The sequence below is a fragment of the Scyliorhinus canicula genome, chromosome 3, assembly GCF_902713615.1.
Source record: "Scyliorhinus canicula chromosome 3, sScyCan1.1, whole genome shotgun sequence".
Taxonomy (NCBI): Eukaryota; Metazoa; Chordata; class Chondrichthyes; order Carcharhiniformes; family Scyliorhinidae; genus Scyliorhinus; species Scyliorhinus canicula.
This window is the reverse complement of record NC_052148.1, coordinates 231,193,471-231,218,977: the sequence shown is the minus strand read 5'-3', so window position 1 is coordinate 231,218,977 and position 25,507 is coordinate 231,193,471. Positions and strand designations below refer to the sequence as shown.

General features: G+C 42.7%; 1 protein-coding gene across 1 annotated transcript in view; it reads right to left on the bottom strand.

Moving 5' to 3' along the window:
• spata5 (spermatogenesis associated 5) overlaps nucleotides 1-25,507 on the bottom strand; it is a 536,428-nt gene that overhangs the window by 501,853 nt on the left and 9,068 nt on the right. The window contains exons 3-7 of the mRNA XM_038792393.1: nucleotides 16,802-16,959; nucleotides 16,309-16,367; nucleotides 13,927-14,601; nucleotides 8,685-8,814; nucleotides 5,096-5,152 (exon numbers count right to left, since the gene is read on the bottom strand). Coding sequence (XP_038648321.1) covers nucleotides 5,096-5,152; nucleotides 8,685-8,814; nucleotides 13,927-14,601; nucleotides 16,309-16,367; nucleotides 16,802-16,959 — 1,079 coding nt within the window. The remainder of the gene's footprint in view (nucleotides 1-5,095; nucleotides 5,153-8,684; nucleotides 8,815-13,926; nucleotides 14,602-16,308; nucleotides 16,368-16,801; nucleotides 16,960-25,507) is intronic.

Here is a 25,507-nt window from a genome sequence, read left to right as displayed (position 1 = left end):
CGCCTCTCCATGCACTGATGTAGGAATCCACTCCACAACTGCCTCCACCATCAATTTACCGAATCAAGTCCGATAAAAAACAAAAATCAGGGGAAAAGGTCCATAGGGCCGAACCGAGGTGGAGCCACCAAATGTGTGACCTACGTCTTCATAGCCGCCACCAGAAGTCGTTTCTATTGTACTTTCATTGATAATATAGTTTTCAGTGCCTTTAGTAAATTTTCTACTATTTATGAAACTCTGTCAGCGGTCATTTTCTTAGAATTCTACAGGTCGGTGCCTCAGAGTCTTGTATGTCTATTCTTTACCCTTTTTTTGAATAAGTTGTGTGAAATGTTTTAGTGACCATGATTTCACTAATTTCGAAGTCAGTGGTTTGACTACTATGGTAGGCCAGCTGAGATCTGTTGTTCAATGAGGGAATTCCAGGATATTTCTTTAGTCTCAGATAACCATGTGCGATTGAAATAATCGCCAGGTGCTCAAGTTCCACTTCAGAGGAGTGACTGCAGGCACATCCGGGAGCCGGAGAGTACCTTCTCCAATGTGGTAACACCACAATTACAGAAAGTGCAGGGGGTGAGGGAATGAATGACCACCAGACAGATCAAGAGGAAGCGCAGAAATCCCCCAAACTGATGGTACTCGCTCAGGAGTTTTCAGTTTTGATCATCAGGGAAGTCGAGGGTTTCTTAGAAAAATGGAGCAAGAATCAAACACTGTAGCCTTAGGGAAATAAACACTTTTCTGTGACCATTAACATGATTCCATGAGGGGTATATTGGCTGCCTGGTGACAATGCAAAGGGTATCACTGAGCGGATGCAGGATACTCTGCAAGAAGGGGACAGCCAAAAGTGGTAGTCCATATTGGAACTAATGACATTGGGAGAAAAGGCGTTGAGGTCCTTCAAGCATAGTTTCAGGAGCTATCTCAAAAGGCAGTAATCTCTGTATAACTCACACTGCTATATGCCAGTGTGCATGGAGACAGAAATATAGCAAAGCTAATGCATGGCTGAAGAAGTGGTGCAAGAGGTTGGATTTCAGATTCTTGGATAGTTTCTGAGGGAAGAGACACCTCTACAAGATAGATTGATGACAGCACGGTAGCCTAGTGGCTAGCACAATTGCCTCACCGCTCCAGGGTCCCAGGTTCGATTACCGCCTTGGATTACTGTCTGTGCGGAGTCTGCACGTTCTCCCCGTGTGGGTTTTCTCCAGGTGCTCCGGTTTCCTCCCACAGTCCAAAGATGTGCAGGTTAGGTGGATTGGCCATACTAAATTGCCGAGTGTCCTAAATTGCCCTTAATGTTGGGCGGGGTTACTGGGTTATGGGGATAGGGTGGAGGTGTGGACCTTGGGTAGGGTGCTCTTTCCAAGAGCCGGTGCAGACTCGATGGGCCGAATGGCCTCCTTCTGCACTGTAAATTCTATGAAAAAAAATGAAATCTATTTCTTGCATCTGAACAAAGCTGAGATCACTGTTCTCATTGAGAGGTTAATGACTTCTACTAGGGAGGTTTTAAACTAATTTAGCAGGGAGATGGGAAACAGGAACAAGCAGAATAACAACAATAAAATTAGAAATATCAAAACTGCAGAGCCCAGGTTGAGGAAAACAGCAAAGTTAACAAAGGAGATACTTAATTGTGTGTTTATAAGTATGCATAATTTAACTAATAAGATTGGTGACCTGAAGGCACAGATTACTAAATGGAGTTATGGTGTGGTTCATGTAAAAGCTAGGCATATTCCTTTCAAGGAAAAAGGGAGGGCATCCAAAGATAATGAATATTGGAAGACAACAAACAAAAGTTAAAACAGAAAAGGAAGCTTATGCCAAATTACAGGAGCGAGATTCAGTTAGTATGCAAGAGAACGGAATGCACAGGAGAGAATTCAGAAAGTTCATATGGAAGGCAAAAAGGGTGACATGAAAAAGTTAGCAGGCATCATTAATTTGAGACCCAAAATGTATTCTAAGTGTAAATAATTAGCTAGGAAAAAAGCTGGGCCTACTAGGGACACAAAGGAAAACCTTCATGATGAAGCAGAAGATGTGCAAAAAGCATTAATCAAGTACTTTGTATCCGTTTTCACAAAGGAAACAGATAATACAAGATTTCACTAAAAGAGAGGGAAGTTGCAGACAGGATTGTAATAAATTGAGAAGACATACTAAAAAGATTATTACTGAAAGTTGATAAGTCAACTGGTCCAGGTGGAAGGCACCCTAGATTTGAATACTGCTGACAGTGCTCCAGCTTTTTGACTTGCACTCGTTAGGACAAAAGCAAGTATTCAGCAATACTCAAGTTCCGTACCACCAATGACTGTTTGCATCCCGGATTGCTGAATTAAGGTAAGAAAGCAGAGGCATTGGCCACAATCAATTACTCTTCACAATTTTCAAAAATTACTTACTCAGGCGGAGCGAGCAACATTATCAAGTTTGTGGTGAAATAAAACTCGGCAAAGTACTAGATAGTGCTAAGGATAGCAATAGGCTACAGAATATCATTTAGAAGCAGGCAGAAAACAAATAATCTGGGCAAATGGGTTTTGCTAGTATTGGAGAAGAATGGCAAAAATCCATGGTTCAGTCTCAGTTGGAGCTTCAACGACAATTCAGGGACCAACACTTCAGGAAAAATGCAAAGTCATTGGAAACAGTATTACTGGGGAGATTTATCAGCGTTGAAAGGCTGCAGTTATGAAGTGAGGCTGAACGTTTTCCTTAGAACAGGCAAGGTTAAGAGATGACAAAAGAACAAAGAAAAGTACAGCACAGGAACAGGCTCTACCGCCCTCCAGGCCTGCATCGACTACGCTGCCCGTCTAACCTAAAACCTTCCACACTTCCGGATCTGGATCCCTCTATTCCCATCCTATTCATGTATTTGTCAAGATGCCCCTTAAACGTCACTATCGTATCAGCTTCCACCACCTCCTCCAGCAGCGAGTTCCAGGCAGCCACGACCAGCTGTGTAAAAACCTTCCCTCTCACATCTCCTCTAAACTTTGCCCCTCGCACCGTCAACCTATATCCCCATATAATTGACTCTTCCACCCCGGGTAAAAGCTTCTGACTATCCACTCTGTCCATGCCCCTCATAATTTTGTAGACCTCTATCAGGTCACCCCCTCAACCTCCGTCATTCCATGAGAACAAACCGAGTTTATCTAACCTCCCCTCATAGCTAATGCCCTCTGTTATATTACTTACTGTAACATATGTTACTCATTTGCTTCATCCCAAGATGCCCTTAAACTTGATGTTGACTAACACTCGTAGTTGTCCAATGAAAGCAAATCATTTATTGAGTAACTAAACAAATAAACTTGTGTGTTTGTTCTGCCTCCTTATATCCCTCATGAGCTACATCTGTTCCAGCTTCTACAAATGCTTTCTTTTTCTTTGGACTAGGTTTACAATATTCCTCGTTATCCAAGGCTCCCGAAACTTGCCATACTTATCCTTCTTCTTCAGAGGAACATGCCGGTCCTGAATTCCTTTCAACTGACATTTGAAAGCCTCCCACATGCCAGATGTTGATTTACCCTCCAACATCCACCCCCAATCTGGATTCTTCGGCTCTTGCCTAATATTGTTATATTTAGCCGTACCCCAATTTGGCACCTTCATCCGAGGACTACTCGTATCTTTATCCAATAGTACCTTAAAACTTACTGAAGTATGGTCACTGTTCCCGAAATGCTCCCCTACTGAAACTTTGACCACCTCTTTCCCCAATTCCAGATCCAGTATGGCCCATTCCCTAGTTGGACTATCTGCATATTGTTTCAAGAATCCCTCCTGGATGCTTCTTACAAACACTGTCTCATTCAAGCCCCTAGCACTAAGTGAGTCCCAGTCAATATAGGGAAAGTTAAAATCACCCACCACGCCGATCCTGTTGCTTTTACACCTTTCGAAAATCTGACTACATATCTGCTCGTCTATCTCCCGCTGGCTATTGGGAGGCCTGTAATAAACCACCAACATTGTGACTGCACCCTTCCTGTTCCTGAGCTGTACCCATGTTGCCTCGCTGCATGAGCCCTCCGCGGTGTCCTCTGGCAGTACAGCTGTGATATTCTCTTTAAGCAGTAATGCAACTCCCCCACCCCTTTTATATCCCCCTCTATCCCACTTGAAACATCTAAATCCTGGAACGTTTAGCTGCCAATTGTATCCCTCTCTCAACCAAGTCTGTAATGGCAACAACAGAGGTTTTCAGGATGATGAGAAATTTTGATAGAAAAAATAAGGAAAGAGATTCCTTCTGGGGTGTGAATCAATAACTAAAGGTCATGGATTCATAAGTATTGGCAAAAGGCCTAGAGGGGAGATGAAGAAATAAATTTTCACTTCCTGATATTCCTCACGAGCTACGTCTGTTCCCAGCCTTTGACAAATGCTTTCTTTTTCTTTTGGACTAGGTTCACAGTAATCCTCGTGATCCAAGGTTGCCGAAACTTGCCGTACTTATCCTTCTTCCTCACAAGAGGAACATGCCAATCCTGAAGTTGAAAGCCTCCCATATGACAGACGTTGATTTACCCTCAAAATCCACCCATAATCTAGATTATTTTGTTCTTGCCTAATATTGTTATAATTAGCCTCCCCCAATTTAGCAATGCTAACTTGTGCTTTGTGTTTCTAAATAGGCAACAACAGGGGTTTTCTTATGATAATTTTGAATAAAACAGTTAAAACACTAGGTGCAATTGTGCGCATCTCATTAAAGCCATTGAGTGTAAATAAAGATTTACCAGATTTTTTTTTTTGAGTTAACAGGTTTCCTCTGTAGATTCAGTGACAAGGAGTTACCAATTTCAAATCACCTCTAAGAGTCAGGAGAGGGAGTATGGGAAATTTTGCTACATTGAAGGTTGACGAGACAAAGAGTGAAAATTGAATAAATATTTGAAGATTACACACAGTTACGGGAAAGTGTGAACGCCATAGGATTTGTTTAGGTTTGCTATGGAAAAGTAGTCATGTGGTCAAAAATGGGACAAATGTGCTCCTGCATTCTATTAATCTTTCATGCTAATTACAATGATTAGTATTTCTCGCACTGAGTTACCATTGAGTAGCTTCTGCAAAGATCTGTCTCAATCTTGCTTCACTTTCTCCAAAGTACCTAAAACAAAAAACACAGGTGCCTTAGAATCACAGAGAGTAATGAACTTCTAAAATCTTAGAGACAAATAGAAAGGGGAATAATCAGAGAAATGGAAACTAGCTAGCACTTCTATTTTGTAGTCATCATCATTCGTTGTAAAATGGGATCTTACAAATATTAACATGCTGAATTATTTAATAGTCAGAACCATGTTATGAAAGTCAAAGATATTACAGTAACTGGTGCTCACCTGTATTGATGGCTGTCATTGTAGGGGGAATTTTTCCCACTTTCTCTCCGTGTCAGATTTCAGTCCTCCCAGATTAAATATTGCACATCCAACCTCACTTCCACATTGCGTGGAGCGTGGTCGGAGATTACAATCGTAGAATACTCCGCTCCTACTGCCCCGGAAGCACGTTTTCTCCACTACAAAGAAGTCGATCCAAGTATATACCATGTGTACCTGGGAGAATAACTCCTTCTCCCCTGAGTGTGTGAACATCCATGGATCCACTGCCCGCATCTGTTCCATGAACACACCCAGTTCCTTCACCATGTTTGAACTTTTCCCCCAATTTGGGGTTTGATCGGACTGTCTATGGGTCCTGTACACAGTTAAAGTCCCCCCCCGCCACATGATGAATCGGTGTGTGTCTATGTCGGGGATTTTAGCTGTGGCTTTCTTCATGAATTCCGCGTTGTCCCAGTTGGGAGCATACACGTTTGCAAGGCCCACTGGTGCCCCTTCGATGACACAATTGACCATGATGTACTGTTCCCCTTGATCCTTAACCATCCTCGTAGCTACAAATGCTGTTCTCTTATTGAGCAGTAAGGCCACCTCCTAGCCCTCGTCCCGTAGCACGAATGGTACATCTGCCCCCCAGCTTTTTCTTACCCGCAGACTGTCCTTCTCCCTCAGGTGGGTCTCCTGCAGGAAGACTATGCCGGTTCTCAGACTTTTCAGGTGGAAAAGACTCTGGATCTTGGGCGATTAAGTCCCCTGACGTTCCAGGTGTCTATTCCGATGGGGTTTTCTGTTCCCCACTCTTGTGGGACCGACCACACTTACCTTGTGGCTGTGCCCCTGCGCTCAGGATTTCCCTCTGGCTAGGGACCAACCAAGAGTTTCAGGTGATTTTAACCTTCATCTCAATTCATCATGTTCTCTACCTTCTGAATTCACTATCCTCGTATTCTTCATTTTTCTCACTCTCCATGTAACACCCCAGCCCATGTTCATGGCCACCTCCTTGACCTTGCCATCTCACATGGCCTCAATACCCCCACAGTATTAATCGCAGATAAAGCTTTTCCTAATTATTTCCTTGTATCACTCTCCACCCAACACCCACTTCCTCCTCCAAATGCTAGTTCCTTCTATATTCACACCTGGAGAACACACTCCTCCCAGCTTATTGAGAACTGTCCTCTCAAATTCCCAACAATCTAACCTTTGGTCTGTATACCACATTTCTTCAGCTACTGATCTACTCAACCACATTATCAACTTGTTTCCTAAGCCCCATTAAAACCACTGGTCTCTCTCTTAGACTGACCATTCCCGCAGTACAGTCCTCATCACTGGTTTCTTCCAGTTCAAGGGACAAGAACTTGAATGGCTAAACCACCAGATCCGGTTGGATCACATCAAACATTATTGGGCCCTGTTCTCATCTACTATGTCTGCCTACTGTTCCAAGATTATCTTGGGAGTGCAATCCTCATTTCCTCCGCCTTCACCTCCAATGAAGAGCACAAGGAGCTTATGGACTTTATCAGCAAGATTGAGATCATCCTATCAACTGCATCCATCATTACCTTCCCTTCTCCAGCCCTTTTCCAAGGCTCCCTGTCCTAGTTCTGAACTTGCATCTATCTCCAGTTTCCTCCTGTCTCATGTCTGAGCTCATTTGTTCAGGAGGAAACTCATCTCCTGCTCCCTCAACCATATTCCTACTAAACTGCTGACTACCCGACTTTCCTTCTGGCTTTCATGTTATTCAATATTGTTAACAGTTTTATCTCTTCAGGTTCTGTGTCTCACTTTCCTTCCAATCTGCCATTACCAGCATTGCCTCAGAAGACCAACCACTGACTCCTCTGTCCTTGCAAAGTACCATCCATCTCCAACATCCCTTTACAGTCCAAAGTCTTCCAATGTGCTGTCGCTTCCTCAAATTCATGCCCAGCTTTCCTGAAATTTCATGATTGGAGTCCTCCAATCAGGTTTCTGCCCATCGGATCACCAAAACAGCTATTATAAAAGTTTCAAATGGCATACGATGTAACCACGACAAAAGGAAAACTATTCTACTCATCATTCTCAGCCTGTTTGCAGCCTTTGATACAATTGAAAATACCATCCAACCCCACTCCACCATTGTCCAGCTAGGTGATACTGCATGGTTTCATTCTCATCTAGGTAATCATAGCCTAGGTAAGAATCGCTATCAATGGCTTCTCTTTCCATTCCCATTGCCCCGCTCCTATTTATCATCAGCATCTTGCCCTCCTACAACATTCTCCAAAAACACAACATTGATCTCCACACGCATGCTGACCACTCCCAGCTCTACCCCATCAACAACTCTCAACCGCTCCACTCTTTCTGAATTGTCAGACTACTTATCGAACACCCACGCCAGAGGAGCATAAATTTCTACGAAATAAAGTGTTGATAAGAAGTCTTCAATCCCGGTCAAAATTCTGTTCCACTGTCACTAGTTCCACCCCTCCCCCTGGAAACTGTCTGAGGTTGTCAGGCTGTTTGCAACCTCAGTGCCATATTTGACTCCAAGATAAGTGGTCGACCAGATATCCATGCTGTCATTAAGAGTGCAATTTTTATATCTGTAACTACTCCCATCTCCACCTTACCTCAGCTAATTTGCTGCTGCAACCCTTAATTATGTCTTTTGGATTTGGATTATTCCAACACACACCTGGCTGGCCTCCCATAATCAATCCTCTGTAAACCTGAGGTCATCCAAAACTCTACTGCTCCTGTTCTAACTCACACCAAATGCCACTCACTCATCATCCCTGTTCTTATTGATGTACATTGGCTCCCTATTAAACAATAACTTTAAACAATTTGCATCCTCTTTTTCAAATCCCTACTTAGCCTCCCTTTCCCTATCTCTACAATCTCACCCAGCTCGACAACCCCGGGATATCTGCACTCTTTTATGGCCTCTTGAGCATCGCTAATTTCAAGTGCTCCACCATTGCCTTCAGCTGCCTCGGGCCCAAGGTCTAGAATTCGCTCCTTACACCCCTCTGCCTTTCCATTCACTTTCCTCCTTAAAGATATTCTTTAAAACCTGCCTCTTTGACCAAGCATTTTATCATCTGTTTGAATTTCTCCTTGGGGTTTGGTGGTGTATTTTGTTTTATAATGCCTCTGAAGACTCTTGTCTTGAGACAATTTATTATGTTAAAAGCACTATATAAATACAAGTTCTTGTTACCTATCTTGGACAGTTTGCTTACTGACTTACTATACTTTGAACACAATCACACCATGATACATCATTTAACTTACTTGCTCATAATTTCAGGTCCATTGATGATAGAAATGTGAGCTCCAACTTCATTAGCCACAGCCCTGGCAATCAGAGTTTTCCCAGTGCCAGGAGGACCGAACAGCAAAATTCCTCGAGGGGGTATAATTCCTAAATCATAACAAAGAAAGTGCACAGCAATGAAAAGGGCAGCATCTCCAAATGTTGCTTCCACTAAAACCTTTTTTCTACCGTCAATCTTTTTAATTCAAGAGAAATTTCTTTCCTCAATGTGGTGAAAACGTAGAACTTGTTCCCGCATGGATTGTTTAAGGTGAATACCAGAGATGCATTTAAAGAGAAGTACATGAGGAAGATAGGAATGGAAAGCTATACTGATGTGCGGTTTGATCTGAGACGAGCCGAGGAGGAGATTTGTGTGGAGCATCAACATGAATATTTTTTTAAATATAAATTTAGATTACCCAATTATTTTTTCCAATTAAGGGGCAATTTAGCGTGGCCAATCCACCTACTCTGCACATTTTTGGGTTGTGGGGGTGAAACACACGCAGACACGGGTAGAATGTGCAAACTCCACACGGACAGTGACCCAGAGCCGGGATCGAACCTGGGACCTCGGCGCCGTAAGGCGGTTGTGCTAACCACTAGGCCACCGGTCCCTGTGCTGTTACATTCTCCTTCCTTTCCCAACTCTCATGAGTATGTCATGCAGCAAGGTCAAGAAAACGTATAGTTATTACATCGTCCAGTTGCGCCACTTGATAAGTTGGCACCTGAAAGTGACAATTCCTCTTCACAATTGTTTTTCCTGCCCTGAACTTGGTAACTGCTATTGAAATAGAATTATTTGATTACCAACAATTCTCCAATATCAAAACTAACTGGCCACTTCTCATGCATGAGCACAGACCATGGATGTCAACAGGTTGTTCAACTGTAGAAGTGTCACAGCAACGCTCCATCCTGCCCTTCCCCAGTCACATATTTGTATCTTCCAAATCAGGAACTTCAGCACTGACTTTGTTAGTTTAGCCTTTGCCAGGGTGCTGAGGCTAATTGAACCTTGCATGGCTTAGCTGCATACTTGGCAGTGTTTTTACTCAGAGTCTTTGTGGAAAGTCCTCTTTTTAAAAAAAAAATATTCTTTTTAGGGGAGCATTACCACCAAACCATATGCAAGACAATAAGTGGGTGCCCTGCTCCTATCCATCAGATAATGATGCTCAAGGTTAGTCATTAGGAAGCACGAGTTGACTGGGACAGGTTTTTTCTTCTCCACTGAGAAAATTTCAGTCTCTGTTGTACATACTTCAGAATGTTAATCAGAGCTCAGATCAAAAAATTATCTTGTTGTGGATATCAGAAATGTGCTCTGAATTCTATACAGTCGTACTCTGAAGCTTACTAATTCATGTTCTCCACTGAAAAAATCTGTAAAACTAACAATGGCCTGTTTCGATGCTGCACATTCTATTCAACAGAAATGGAACACCATGTGGTAGTGAAAATACTTACAAATGTTTATGCTGTGTTCAAAAGTTACTTATCCAATATAAAATCAAGCAAGAAAGCAGGCAGTGCACCCCAGTCCGGGGTTCCCCTGTGCCGTGGGGTGGTTTTAAAGGGAAATTCCACTGACAAGCAGCGGGAACAGAGAATCCCGTCAGCGAACAGCACAGCCAAATTCTCTGTCCTTGCTAGCAGGGCGAACTCACAACGGAGAATCCAGCCTCAGATCTTCAGGCAGTGTTAAACGCAAACATTAAATAATCCCCAAGATAAATGTTAATTGCTCCCAACTTTAGTCTTTCACGAAGTGATTCACCATGGGCTGTCTAGCGAGTTTTACTGACAGTAGAGATTTCTGTTCTACATCACTCTATTGAAATAGACGGCAATTAATTAGTTGTACCTAATGTCCATTAAGAATCAAAGGGATTCCTATTGTGCTGAAGGAGGCCATTCGGTCCATCGAGTCTGCACCAATCCTCTGAAAGAGCATCCTACCTAGGCTCACTCCCCTGCCCTATCCCCATAACCTGCACATCTTTGGACACCAAGAGGCAATTTAGCATGGCCAATGCACCTAACCTGCACATCTTTGGACTGGATATCATTTAGACTAGATCATTTACTGGATAACACAGCTCTTTGAAAATTGCATACTTAATGATGTGCAGCCCCACATCCTGAATACAGTTACAAGAATTATTGCAAGTGAGAATTTTAATTCTTTGTGCAGTGAACCACTTGGATTTTTTCCAACTTTAAACTACTTTTGTGTCACAAAATGAAGACCAAGCAGTTACAATGTCTATATCAATTAATAAGCAAGGCCGGAGCGGATACATCTCTAAGGAAGCATATTTAAACAGTCAAAACAAAGCACTGGAGTTCATTTTGGGGTGGATATAATTGAAAAGTAGAAAGGTTATGTTAAACTGGTCCAGAGCTTCAGATAGACTGGACTTGCATAGCTCAAGTCTTCATATAACAAGAGGGAAATGAGGCACTGCTGAAAAGTTCGATGAAGAATGGTGGGAGAGCTCATGTAGAACACAAATACTAGCATGGACCTGGGAACAAAGGTCTGCTTCGGCCTGTAAATTCTATGTAATAAAATCCAAATCCAAAGTTGGCTCAATAATTATTTACTGTAGAATTCTACAAAACTTTGAGTTGGAGATAAAAGTTTGCAATACAACAGAAAGATTTACAACATTACATCATCCAGCACCATTTAACGAATGCAAGAATCCAAGATTTTGACAACCAAGCTAATAAAAAAGGTAACCAAATAGTTCAAAGTCCCAAATTATCTTTATATGTAGTAATCATTAATGACAAGTAATGGGTGATGTTCAAATATAAAATTCACAGCCATGGCTACCAAAATGGTTACACTATCAAACGCAAAAGCATATAGCAGTGTTAACCCACTGACCCGACATATCTCTCAAAACAAACAAAATAAAGCAAGAAGATTGGAAAATGCCCAAGTAGACACTAATTTACAATAACAACTCATTTATACAAGCACCTTTTACAGAATAAAACATCTCAAGGTGCTTCACAGGAGCATTATCAAACAAATTTGACACTGAACCCCATGATGAGATGTCAGGGCAGATGACTAAAGTTTGGTAAAAGGGGCAGGTTTTAATAAGTGTCTTAAAGGAGGAAAGTGAGCTACAGGAGCAATGGAGTTTTGGGAAGGAATTCCAGTACTTAGGGCCTACGAAGCTAAAGAAATGATTGTCACTGGAGAAGTGATTTACACACGTGGTCAAATTTTCAGAAGCATAGATATATTTTTGATGGGCAGTGGATGCGACTCATAAGGCCAGCATTTATTGCCCATAGGGATATTTCAGAGGGCAGCAAACCCACATTGCTGTGGCTAGGGAGTTAGAAATACTTCAAACCAAGCAGATATCCCTCTCCTAGGAATAAGAGTGTACTAGATGGGGTTTTACGACAATACAGTATTTTAATGAGCACGATTATTAATGCTAGCTTTTTATTCCTTATCTAATTATTAAATTTCCCAGCTTTCTGAAGTTGGAGTTGAACTAATTTCTGTGGCTCATTAGTCCAAACTTCTGGATTCTTAACAACGCAAGTGTGCCACCTTGGCCTAGCTGTCAGGGGTCTGTTAGGCTTGGAAGGGGTTCGAGAGATGGGGGTAAGGGGAGGCCATGGAGGGATTTACAACAATTGTAACAGCGGCATTGTTTAATCAGGAGTCAATGTAGATAAACGAACACAGGGGTGACAAGTGAACAGGATTTGAGACAAAATGTACCAGCACACATATTTCCGTGACTAAAATTACTTAACTGAAATTATTAATTTAAAAATACGTAAAACAAGAATCAAACATGAGGTAGCATTCAGACACTGGTTTATTTATTAAGAGCGAATATGCCCCCAAATGTTATCTGCTTAGTCAAGACTTCAAATTTATTACAAAAGGATCAATCAGTGCCAGAATGTTTTAAGCTAATAATGATTAAAGTAACATAGAATACTGAATGCTCCAGCATTTTCAAAACAAAGAGGTCTGACAGGCTTAACTTGGGCTCAATGAAGCTTTGACATCTTTAAAAAGTTATCTTAAAGAGGTTTTTAAAAGAAAACTGGCATTCTAGCACATTTTCATGCCAACTAATCACAACACTTTCCAGGTCAGACATATGTGAGACACGATAATAATTGGTCTCACAGGTAGCTCATGAAACAATATCAGACTGCGGATGGGGGGGTTCTGCAGCCTCTTCAGCTTGTCAGAATGAACATGAAAACATGGATTACAGGAGTGTAAAACACAATTAAAAATTACGTTTTCGCCCCCTCCAGTCCGTGGAGAGAGGCAGAGTGTGCCCATAGACTATTTAACAATGGGCACAGTGCACTCCTAATTCTGTCTTCTCCCAGTGTTCACATCTGTTAATTTTCCTGCTGAATGACAAGCAGCTGTAGATTATCAATCCTCGCCTGAACCAGTGCACCGAGACCAATTGAATTTAGCCAAGTACAAACCAGAAATTAAATTCTAACCTACCTGGTTCAATCTACGTCAAAAGTGTCTCTTATGTAGTAGACAAGTGGAAGGAGGGTAAGAGTGATACTCAGCTTGAAATGATTATCAATAGTAGTTTTAGGCATCTGTTTGCTTAATATCCAACCCAATGCCCTAATTAAACCTTGATCACTAGTGCTTTTTTAAAATAAGGATTAGTGTTGCTCAGTTCCATGCTTTGCGCATGAATGATTGGATTTCTAGTTGCAGTATATCTTAGATTCATAGAATTTACAGTGCAGAAGGAAGCCATTCGGCCCATCGAATCTGCACCGGCTCTTGGAAAGAGCACCCTACTCACCTCCACCCTATCCCCATAACCCAGTAATCCCACCCAACACTAAGGACAATTTTTGACACTAAGGGAAATTCAGCATGGCCAATCAACCTAACCTGCACATCTTTGGACTGTGGGAAGAAACCGGAGAACCCGGAGGAAACCCAAACACTCACGGGGAGAACATGCATCTATCACTTGTTAGGTGCTTAGCTTCAGACTAGCTTTCAAAAGCTACTAAAACATTCAAATTAATTATAAAAAGATCAATCAATTTGAAGCAGATTTGCTTTAAGTAGAATCACAATTCAAGCTGCCAATGAAGGAACACAAAACAATTACTTATTTTTATCAAATCAAACCAACAGCTAAACTCTAGTCATATTTTGAAATGTCATACCATAAGATTTGAACAGTTGTGGTTGTTTCAAAGGTAATTCAATAATTTCACGAATCATCTTCAGCTGACTGTCCAGACCTCCAATCATATCGTAAGTGACTTTGGACTTCCGTTCTTGCTTCCCTGCCTCATCATTGCTTTGTTCCTGCATGAACTTGATTTGAGTGAGTAAAGAAATGTGGTAAAATGTATCTCTGTTACTTTTCAGGCAATTGACGGGCAGCAAGGTGACGTCCTTCGTTGGAGGATCACACTCGTCTTCTTTTTCCTGAGCAGATTCAGACATTTCAACATTTTCACTGTTGCTTACAGAAGAACATGTTACACCATTGTGAGCTTCTGGTAATTCCTCACAGTCTACAGTACTAATGCAGGTTGATATACGGTGAGAATCCATTGGAGAAGAAAGTGATTCAGAAGTAGCGATGATCCCTCTGTTCTGAGTAACATCTAAGGCCAAACTGCTGAAATGTGTGGACAAATCCATTTCAGTGTTCTCATGCACTGATTTGTCAAGCAAGGATTCCGCATTCACTTGCACATTACCAAATGTGATATTGGCTGGTATCTCCAACACTGCACCATCCACTCCTTTTATCTTCCTCACTAACAAGTGAAAAGTTCGACCATAATATACAAGGTTCAAGAAGTTGCCAGGTAACACTATCTTCCCATCTATGCAAAAAAACAGAAGTCAAAGTAAGATACTCAAAATTGGCAATAAATATTCAAAACGGTCTTGTCTACTTGCAGAAATTTGTGTACATACCTGTACAAATGATATTTTTCCATTTGATAATTTTTGCACACATGACTAAATTATACTGGAATAAATCACTACCTTGGCATCAGCTAGCCTCGTTATACCCCTGGTTTAGATTCATAATTATATTGTGAAATACTTCATTATTTTTGTTACATTTCATGGGGTCTCATTGAAAACTCAAATTGGTACTACTAATGTACGATGTTAGCCACAAGAAAATTTTAAAAGACTATGATAATTAAAACACTAATAGTTGGGTAGAGAGAGAGAGAGAGAGGACAGATTTAAAGAATGCAATTCTGAAGTAAAAATGAGAGGCTTGAAATGCCAATAATATTATCCTTTCTTTTATCATTTAGATATTATTGGGCCTGTCATATATTTCCAGCATTTTCTCTTCATAAACTAATTTTATATGGAGCACTATGTTGTGCATATCAATCTCGTGTCTCTGGGATCCATGTTCAAATCTCAGCCAATAGATAAGTTTCCTCGCTTTGTTGACTGTAAGGGCTTAACATGGAATGAAGTCTGATAGTCAAGGAACTGAATAATCTATCATGTAAGCATTAAACTGTCCATAATGTAGCACTATTGTAGCCATCTGGGATGGCCACTTCCAGAATACAAAATGGATGTTTGCAAAGACTATTGGGAAACATGGACAATGCTAAGAAAGTAGGCAGGCACAGAGCCTGGATGCGTATTGAGAAGGCAACTCCCAGACGAGACTGAAACTGCAGGTCAATTAGCATATTGATGGCCCATCTCCGGGAACAAAGGACTAACATTCAAGTAACCGATACTATAGCAGACACCCCGGCGCCAGAAAGACACAAACAAAGCAAGGCCAACGGCCACCAAAGACACACCCAGCTATCAGGGCACCCACCCCTTTATTGGTCGAGATCAATACCAGTGATCAAGATGCGGTCCAATTAATTGGGGCCAAGTTCAAGGCCCGCCCAAAAGCGCGGGAAGCCCCCTTTGGGTATAAGAAGAAGCCCCCGATAGAGAATCGCTCTCTTGGACTCGGCTCTCGAAGCGGAGAGACCCGTCCACCAGCTGCACCAGAAGCAAGTAAGTCCAAGGTCAACGCTCGCCAACAGATGGACGACCTTAGCTGTTCTCCTGTATACCTTCGCACCCAACAGCCTCTGATCCGTACAAAGGCCATTGTTCCTCTGACTGAGTGGGCACCCGAAGTTAAGTATAGGCATTAGCATTAGAGATCGTTTCGTTTGTGGTATTTGTGCATGAGTAGATATTACTGAGTATGTAAATAAATCGTATTGACTTCGAACTAACTAACTGGTGCATTGGTTCTTTGATCGGTATTTGGGTTTGAACCTTGTGGCGGTATCGAAAGATACCTGGCAACTCTAGAGCAAACATAATCAGGATTAAGCAAGGTGACCATATTGATCGCCATATTTAGAACCAGATAAACAGAGCAACACTATCTAGTACACTCATTCATTGGTTGGTCTGAAAAATAGAAAAATTGTCACATGAGGTGGCAGAGATGATCTAAGTTTAGAGATAAATATTGAAGTGTAACATTCAAAATGCATATTTAAGTACAAAGATTGTATCCACCGATTAAATGTTCTTACCCATATTCCTTAGCAAGAAGTCAGATAGTTCTTCGGTCTTGAAGGAATCACCTTGATCTCTACAAATGAACAGGACAATTGTTATAGTTCAAAATGGTTCAATTAGTATGCTAGCACAAATGGGAATCATTTCAATTAATAGGCCACAAAACATCAAAGGGTCATCAAGAAAACAAGTTAAAAATTACTTGACTACGACTATTGTTATTTAGGTGCTATTTTATTAATGGCTGCAGACACTTCATCCTTCAACTAAACCATCACCTGACATTTCTACAGGATAGAATATAGCTCCTGCTATAATTTAATAAAAATTGTGATTTTAGCAAGCATTAAGTGCCCCACCAGCAATCCAAAGGCATATTCTAGAATAATTATTTAGCGTCAATATTACCAACATGTTGAAAAATATGTAATCTTAGAACGCGAGCAAGAGATTTTTGGTTTACACCCAACTATTGTACTTTAAGCATCTTGACACTTGAATACAAACCTCAAAGCCACATATAATTCCTCTGCCTCTAATACTGGACCACGCAGTGGCTGGATAGTAATTGCATCGTTCACCTTGACCTTCAAATTCTTCTGGGTGACTCCATTTAACCCTATCTTACTCCCGGGGAAACTTGGCACAGGCCATGCTGTGCACACCTACCAAAGAAAATAAACAATTGTGAGCCTGGAACCTAGAAGGTTTGCATACTGAAGCAACTATACCTATTGAGTCATAACAAGCATTATAATATACTGTATATCACCCTGTAGTATGGCACTACAAAGGGAGGACCAGGGAAAGACAGATGTACGTTAGATGTGAGGAAGTAGTTCTTTTCCTATAGAGTATTGGAGCTGTGAAACACGTTGCAAGCTCCTACAGTAAATGTTGATTCACTGAATTCCTTAAAATCAGAGTTCAGCCATTGCTGGTTAGGGTGGAAACCATCGAGTACAAGAATCCAGTACTGAGTGGACTCCTGGACAAATTTAAATTGCCTAAGGGGATCGAGTGGAATTTTCCAGTTTTGTTTCTTTAATTGGTCTGGGTTTTTAATTTGAGTTTTCACCTCTCCCAGAAAATTGTATAGTGTCCGGGTAAGATAGAAAGACTATGTATTGTGATACAGAATAGATCACAATTGCATGCAAGACGTTGGGTAGACCTTTTGCTGTCTGTTATTTTTTGGATGCAAATCGTATTATGTCTCAAACCAATATTGGTGCAACAGCAACTACAAGAACAATCTGTCCTGTGCTGGTGTTGTCCGCAATTAGATTTAGGCACCCCGATTTCTGGCCTTGTGTAACTGTGTGTGGAGTTTGCACTTACAACTCCTGTCGGTGTGGGTTTCCGCCGAGTGTTCCGATTTCCTCCCACAGTCAAATATGTGCAGGTTAGGTGGATTATGGATACTAATATATTATAAGTAAAGCAATAAAACCAATACATTTTTATAATATTAATGTTATCACTTCAAATTATTACCATCAATGGTGTGACATGCAATTACAAAGAATGGTTGTGGTTACCCAAGGTCAACCAACACAGACATAGGAGAGTTGCCCAAAGAAGCATCTTGGCACATCACTTTCAAATATCTCATGAGTAACTTGCCTTCCATCACAGGTTCAGAGCAGGAATTTTGTTTGCACCTTCACAATTTGCAACTGCATTCACAATGTCTCTGAGAATAGCAAGTTCATGTTAGGCTTTGACAAGTCTTGAAGAATGAACATCGGCAACACACATCACACACAAATGTCTGGTCTCAACAAGAGTGAGGCCAGCCAGTTTGTGAACTTTCAAATGCATGTCCATTGCTAATCCCCTCTTACAGGGTCACCACTGACTGGAAACAAGGTTATGGGGATGGTTGGGTACAACATGAGGATTAGTTCAACCCCACAAAGTTGTTCATTGTATTTACGTGGGGGGGCATTCATTAGGAATTTGTTGTCTCCTTATGAAAAGGAACAGAGCCATATGTATCTCTATAAATAAAGCTTTTTGTTTAAAGATTGGCCCTGTGCTATCTTTCATCTCCTGGCCTTCTGAAATATAACATGGTCACAGAGAATAATAGGGTTCTCCCTGTCTTCACTTTCCACCCCATCAGCTTCGACATTCAAAAACTCTGCCAGTTCTGCCACCATCAAACACATGTTCCCCTTCCCTGATAGCATTCCTCACAACACCCTGGTTTCCGACTCAATGATTCCCAACACCTCGTCCCCCTTCCCATGTCATCTTCCCTTGCAACCGCAGGTGTAACAACACCTGCCCTTTTACCTCCTCTCTCTCGTCAATATCCAAGGTCCCAACCACTCCTTCCAGGTAAAGCAGCAATTTACTTGTACTTCTTTCAATTTAGTCTACTGTATTCCAAGGTGTATACCACTTTGCTCTCACCCTCATATTTCTGTCCTCGTCTTGCTGCATTGTTCCAGTGAAGCTCAGCTTAAGCACAAGGAACAACAAATTGTCTTCCAATTAGACACAAGAGCCTTCTGGACTGAACATTAAGTTCAACAATTTCAGACCATGAACTCTGTCCTTCATTTTGATTCTGTTTTATCTGTCAACTGCCAGTCTGAATCTTGTTTTGTATGTTGTTGCTTTCAGACAAAGCTGTTCATTATTCTGCCATTCACATGAATTCTGGACGAATTCTTCACTTCTTTACAACCAGTATCACCCTTTTATTCCAAGACATCTTTGTCACTTAATCTCTTCCCCCACCCCGCCATCCCACCAACCCGATCCCCAAATTTCCCTTTTGTTCTTCCTCCCTGCCCCTATTTCAACAGCATAAATCCCATATTTTTACCTTCCTTCAGTTCTAAGAGCCAGATTCGAATTGAAATTTTAACTTGGGTTCTCTCTCCATGAGTGGAATTGTCCCAAGAAATGGCAAAGTGTGTCAGGTTCTGACTGAGAACCAGCATGTTTCTACCGAGGGAAACAGTCATGTTCTCTCCAGATCTGCTGACACTTTGCCCCAAAAAAAGCAAGGGGGTGGGGCCACAAGAGCTCGCGAGCCTGGCTGTAGATAAGGAAAGGCACCCAGTTCTCAATGTGAAAGTGAAGGGCCCCACCACCATTGCCGGCATGGGGCTTCAGTGACAACCCTCCTCCACCACCATCGCCCGCATCCCCACATAGTGGGAACTACCCTGCCATGGGGTTTCCTGGAGGACCCGCTCTCTGCCATGCCCCAGAACAGCCAGGGGATACACTGTCCTCCGCACCTCCGACTGCTGGAGAGCAGTGGTGATTCCCACCGGCATAACATTATGCCAGTAATTTTGGGGGGGGGGGGGGGGGGGGGGCGCGCCAGACCATCGATGTCCCTGGAAGATATGGCGTTATGCCATTTATAAAGATGTTAATCTATTCGGGTCCAAAGATGTTCAGGTTAGGTGGGGTTATGGTGCAGAATGGTAGCACAAGTGGCTAGCACTGTGGCTTCACGGCGCCAGGGTCCCAGGTTCAATTCCCTGCTGGGTCACTGTCTGTGTGGAGTCTGCACGTTCTCCCAGTGTATGCGTGGGTTTCCTCCGGGTACTCCAGTTTCCTCCCATAGTCCAAAGATGTGCTGGTTAGGTGGATTGGCCATGATAAATTGCCCTTAGTGACCAAAAATGTTAGGTGGGGTTGTTGGGTTACAGGGATAGGGTGGAAGTGAGGGCTTAAGTGGGTCGGTGCAGACTCGATGGGTAGAATGGCCTCCTTCTCATCTGTATGCTCTATTCAAATTGAAGTTCATCAAGTTCACGGCTGATTACATCACCAGGTCACCAGCAGGGGACAGGGAAGGTCTATTCGGAGATCTCCCCGGAACAAATCTAGTTATGGCTCTCTCGCCAGTTACCAACCATAATGTGATTTTCGCCCGTGCTAAATAGGACGGAAATTCTCTCCCGCCCGCCCTCCATTGCCATACCAGCCAAGTATTTCCAGTACATTCTGTTTTTATTTCAGATATCCAGCACTTTGTATTTTATTTGCTTTTATTTTATAGTTTGGCTCCCAGGAAACCCTGATAGATCAAATGTCTGTTGCCGTTAAATTTTCCTTGGGAAAACAATCTTTCATGAAACAAATGAGGTATTCTGTGGTAATGCAAAGATTTGAAGCCTCAGTGATTGCCAAATTTCAAAATAAGCCAGGTAAAAGCTGCAATACCATTGAAGGATTATAGACAGGCAGAATGAGGATGAAAGCATTTTAATAGTTCTGGCTATTGCTGCAGAAGACAAAGTCAGAATTGCATTCGTAGGCAAATGAATACTGTCATAGAAGTCTACAGCACAGAAAAGGCCCTTCAGGCCCAAAGATGTTCAGGTTAGGTGGGGTCATGGGGATTTTATGAGATATGGGCCCATCGCCACTGCTGTCTAAAACAACCATTTAAGTATTCAATGGTGGCACAGTGGTTAGCACTTCTGCCTTACAGCAAAATGCCTCTGCGTAAAATAACAGTAGTAAGCCATTTTGTAAGTACTGGTGTAGTTTCCAGTGAGGTGTCTATGCTTTTGAGTAAACCTTCTATGAAAAAGACAAATGAAAATTGATATGGAGCATAGAATCCCTACAGTGCAGAAGGAGGCCATTCAGCCCATCGAGTCTGGACCGACCCTCTGATAGATCATCCTACCCGGGCCCAATCCCCCACTTTATCCCTGTAACCCCACTTAGGGGCAATTTAGCATAGCCAATCTACATAACCTGAATATCTTTGGACTGTGGGAGGATCTTGGAGCACTCAGAGGAAACCTAGGCAGACACAGGAAGAATATGCAAACTCCACACAGTCACCCGAGGTCGTGAACAAGCCCGGGTCCCTGGCGCTGTGAGGCAACAGTGCTAACCACTGAGGAGGCAACTGTTTTTGTAAATTCAACAGATCTGTATTTTACCTCGTCAGGATATTACGGTGTCCCCTTAATAAACCTGATGTTTCTAACCAGTGTGTTAAACAAGTAACAATGGTATCAGGTGATAAGAGCTAGGCCTTGAAAAAAATTAACACATTGTCTTAAAAGTTGCATAATTAATTTGTGCACCCTACTTGTCAAGGGTTATAAATTCTGCCGTTTCTGTTTTTGTCCCATACTGATGGTTTGTTCGGAAGTGGCTCTTGCATCAGAAAACAATCACATCTCAGAAAAAGAGTCTCCAATACTATAAGAGGGTGATCTCACAGTAGTAGCCCAAGCAATTGAAGCAAGTGAAGTAGAAGCCATAGCTCGAGTAGATTAGAAAATGAAATAAAGGCCATAGAACAGTCTCACGACAGAATCAGAAGCAGCATTTCTCATAACCGTGATGTTTTGGTGGCTGCCAATAAACTAATAAGAGAGGCGAAATAAAGGGAATTAGAGGGAAAAGATTTGAAGGAGCTTATTCCGAGTTATCAGGTAAAGGTCAACCAGCTTTGTCAGATAGGTGGATTTGTACTGAAAATGACGCTGCTTGCAAATGCCATTCAAGGGTAGGTGGAGGTGGAGAGGACATAAGTGGCTGCAGAGCTATAGATAGGTTACATAAGTGGGTAACAAGGTGGCAGTCTGGGATGGGAGTTTTGGGAGATGGGAGGAGAGGAGAGTTAGGGTATTAAAGGATTTGTTGCTGGAGGGCCGGTTTGCGAGGCTGGAGGAGCTGAGGGAGAAATATGGGTTGGGTCTGGGAGAGATGTTTATATGCAGGTCCGAGATTTTGCGAGGAAGGAGGTACAGAGCTTTCCAGTGGCGCCAGCCCCGCACTGTTGGAAAAGGTACTGGCAACAGGGAGAATGGAGAAGGGGGTGGTGTCGGTGGTTTATGGGTGATTCTGGGGAAGATAAGGTATCGCTGGAGGGGATTAAGGCAAAGTGGGAGGAAGAGTGGGGGAGGGTATGGAGGAGGTTGTGATGTGAGGTGCTCTGGAGGACGACTGCCTCAACTTCATATGCGAGGTTGGGGCTGATACACCACCTTCAACTGTATAGGGCGCACCTCACAAGAACGAGGGTGAGCCGACTCTCGAGGGGGTGAAGAATGTTTGTGAACGCTGTGTGTGTGGGTGGGGGGGGGGGGTGGAAGGGTTCTACAGCTCATGGGCTTTGTTTATTATGCATTTTCAAGAATTAGATGACATCGGGATTTGGAATGTATAAATTATTGGTGATTATGTATGGGTTGACGGTGGATTCCCGATTTGTTTTCTTTGGTATTTTGTATTCAAAATGTTGGGGGCTGGTAGGATAAAGGGATTGTTGGCCACGGGATTGCCATTGTATTTGTTAAATGCTGATTATTTGATGAAAATGTGAAAAAGGAGGAAAATTTTTAAAAAATTTTAAAAGGTGGCAGTCGGAGTATAACATGGGGATTGTGAGGTCATTCACCTTAGTAGTAGTAATAGAAAAGCAGAAGGTTGTTTAAAAGGCATGAGAATTGAGTGTACCCACACAAGGAACATATGTAGCTCCAGATACTGCAAGCAATTAGGAAGGCAAATAGCATGTTGACCTTTAATGCAAGGGAATGGGAGTACAAGAATTAGGAAGCTTTGCTCCAATTCTAAGGGCTTTGATGAGACTACAGCTGAGACACTATTTGTGGTTTTGGTCTCCATATTAAAGGAAGGAACTATTTGCATTGCCAGTTCACCAGATTGGCTCCTAGAATGAAGGGACTGTTCTCTGATGACAGGAAGAGTAAACAGGGTCTCGTCTCTCTGGAATTTATAAGAATGAGAGCTGATCCCAATGAAATATGTACAATTCTGAAGGGACTTAACAGGTTAGACAGGTGTAATGATGCCCCTAGGGAATCGTCGATTGATCTTTCGGTGGAGTTCGTGGAATTAAAGTTCCTTTATTTAGCGGGCAGGGGCTCGCCCAATGGGGACCGACCAGCGGGACTTTAAAACCTGGAGCCAAGACCTGGACCAGTGTTCCCGATGGTCCTGGGCTGAGACTCAAGCTTTGTATGTTGCGGCAGCGGCTTCCTTTCGTTACTGGAATAAACCTTTGTTCATAGCCTAGCCTTGGTGGAGTTATTACAACAAGGAAAGGTTGATTCTCCTGGCTGGGAAATTCTGCCACCATCAAACACATGTAGCCCTCCCCTGATAGCATTCTTCACAACACCCTGGTTTACTACAATAGAACAGTCTAAGGATGAGGGGCCAATCATTTAAGACAGATAAAAAGAAATTTCTTCAGAGGGTTGTGAATCTTTGGCATTCCCTACACTAGTGGGTTGTGAATGCTCCATCACGGAATATGTTTAATGCTGAGATAAAGAGATTTTTGCCCTTCCAGGGAATCAAAGGATTGGGGAGTAGACAGGAAAGTAGAGCTAAGGCTGAAGATCAGCTATGGTTGTAATGTATGGCAGCGCAGGCTCAGAGTCCTATGGTCTACTCTTGCTCCTATTTCTTACATTCTTATACATGGCTGAAGCAAGGCTAGTTGTTAAGGGCTTTGAAGAGCAATTGGGTGATACAGATATTACAGTAGATTCTCCCAAAGCTGGAAAAGTAATCTTTATCATAGATTTTACAGTGCAGGAGGCCATTTGGAGCACCCTATCCAAGGTCAACACCTCCACCCTATCCCCATAACCCAGTAACTCCACCCAACACGAAGGGCAATTTTGGACACTAAGGGCAATTGATCATGGCCAATCCACCTAACCTGCACATCTTTGGACTGGGAGGAAACCGGAGCACCCGGAGGAAACCCACGCACACAGGGGGAGGATGTGCAGATTCTGCACAGACAGTGACCCAAGCCGGAATCGAACCTGGTACCCTGGAGCTGTGAAGCAATTGTGCTAACCACAATGCTACCGTGCTGCCCCAAAATGAAATGAAAATCGCTTATTGTCACAGGTAGGCTTCAATGAAGTTACTGTGAAAAGCCCCTAGTCACCACATTCCGGCACCTGTTCGGGGAGGCTGGTACGGGAATTGAACCATGCTGCAGGCCTGCCTTGGTCTGCTTTAAAAGCCACCGATTTAGCCCACTGTGCTAAACCAGCCCCTTCCATCTTACATCTTTTAAACTCTTTTGGCCACATATTCATGGAAATGTAGGTCAATCTGTTTAACAGTCAGATTTTCCTGTCATTTTAATATTGTTGTTTGTGGATGATTGCTGTGTGTAAATTGGCAGCCATGTTTCCTACATTTCCTACAACTGCTTCAAAAGTCCTACACTGGTTGGAAAGCAATTTGAGGTGTTCGCCTTTTCTTCTTCAGGGCATCGCATTTCAGAGAGAGGTATTTCTGAAACCTCCCAAAGGGGCAGCAAATGCAGAAGGAAAATTCTTTAAACCGTGTCTATGGCCTGAATGACGCTTCCAAGGTATGATATTTTTCTATTTTGCTTTAAAAAAAAAGGCTGTCTTCAAACAAAAGTAGATCCCACAATGTTTTAATGCAATTACAAACGATGATGCCTGAAAGATTCCATTTTTAAAATAAATTTAGAGCACAATTATGTTTTTCTAATTAAGGGGCAACTTAGTGTGGTCAATCCACCTATTCTGCACATCTTTGGGTTGTGGGGGTGAGAATGTGCAAGTTCCACACGGACAGTGACCCGGGGCCAGCAGCGAACCTGGATTCTCAGCACTACAGTCCTTGAGGTACATCCACTGGGCTGCTCGTGAGGGAGTTCCAGGATGTTGCCCCAGCGACAATGAAGGAGCAGCGATGTTATATGTAGGGGAGTCAAACAACTGTGACGCTTAATTGGTTCGTTGAACTTCCTGGGCTCCTTTACTAGTTTTGATGTTTGGAGTCAAGTATAATGATGAAATACCCTAAAGTGGAAAATATTTTAAGGGTAAATAAAACATTACAGAAATTAAGTGGATAAATGATTAATTAAGTTAACAGGGCCGATTCTCTAAAATGGAGACAAAGTGTTTGCGCCATCGTGAACGGCGTCGCGTTTCATGTGGGCCAGACCCCATCGGAGCCCCCCCCCCCCCCCCCCCGGTGAAGGAGCGCTTTTCCCCGCTCCACAGGCCGCCGGCTGCGACCGGGGTGAACGGCACTGGAGGGACTCTGCTTTTTCCACGCGGCCGCTTAGCCCATCCGGCCGGAGAATTCGGCGGCCCCGCTGCAGACAGCGGCCCGTGACTGGCGCCGCGCCAAACGCGCCGGCCCAATTGCCGTCGCTTCTCCGCACCGCATTGTGGCGCG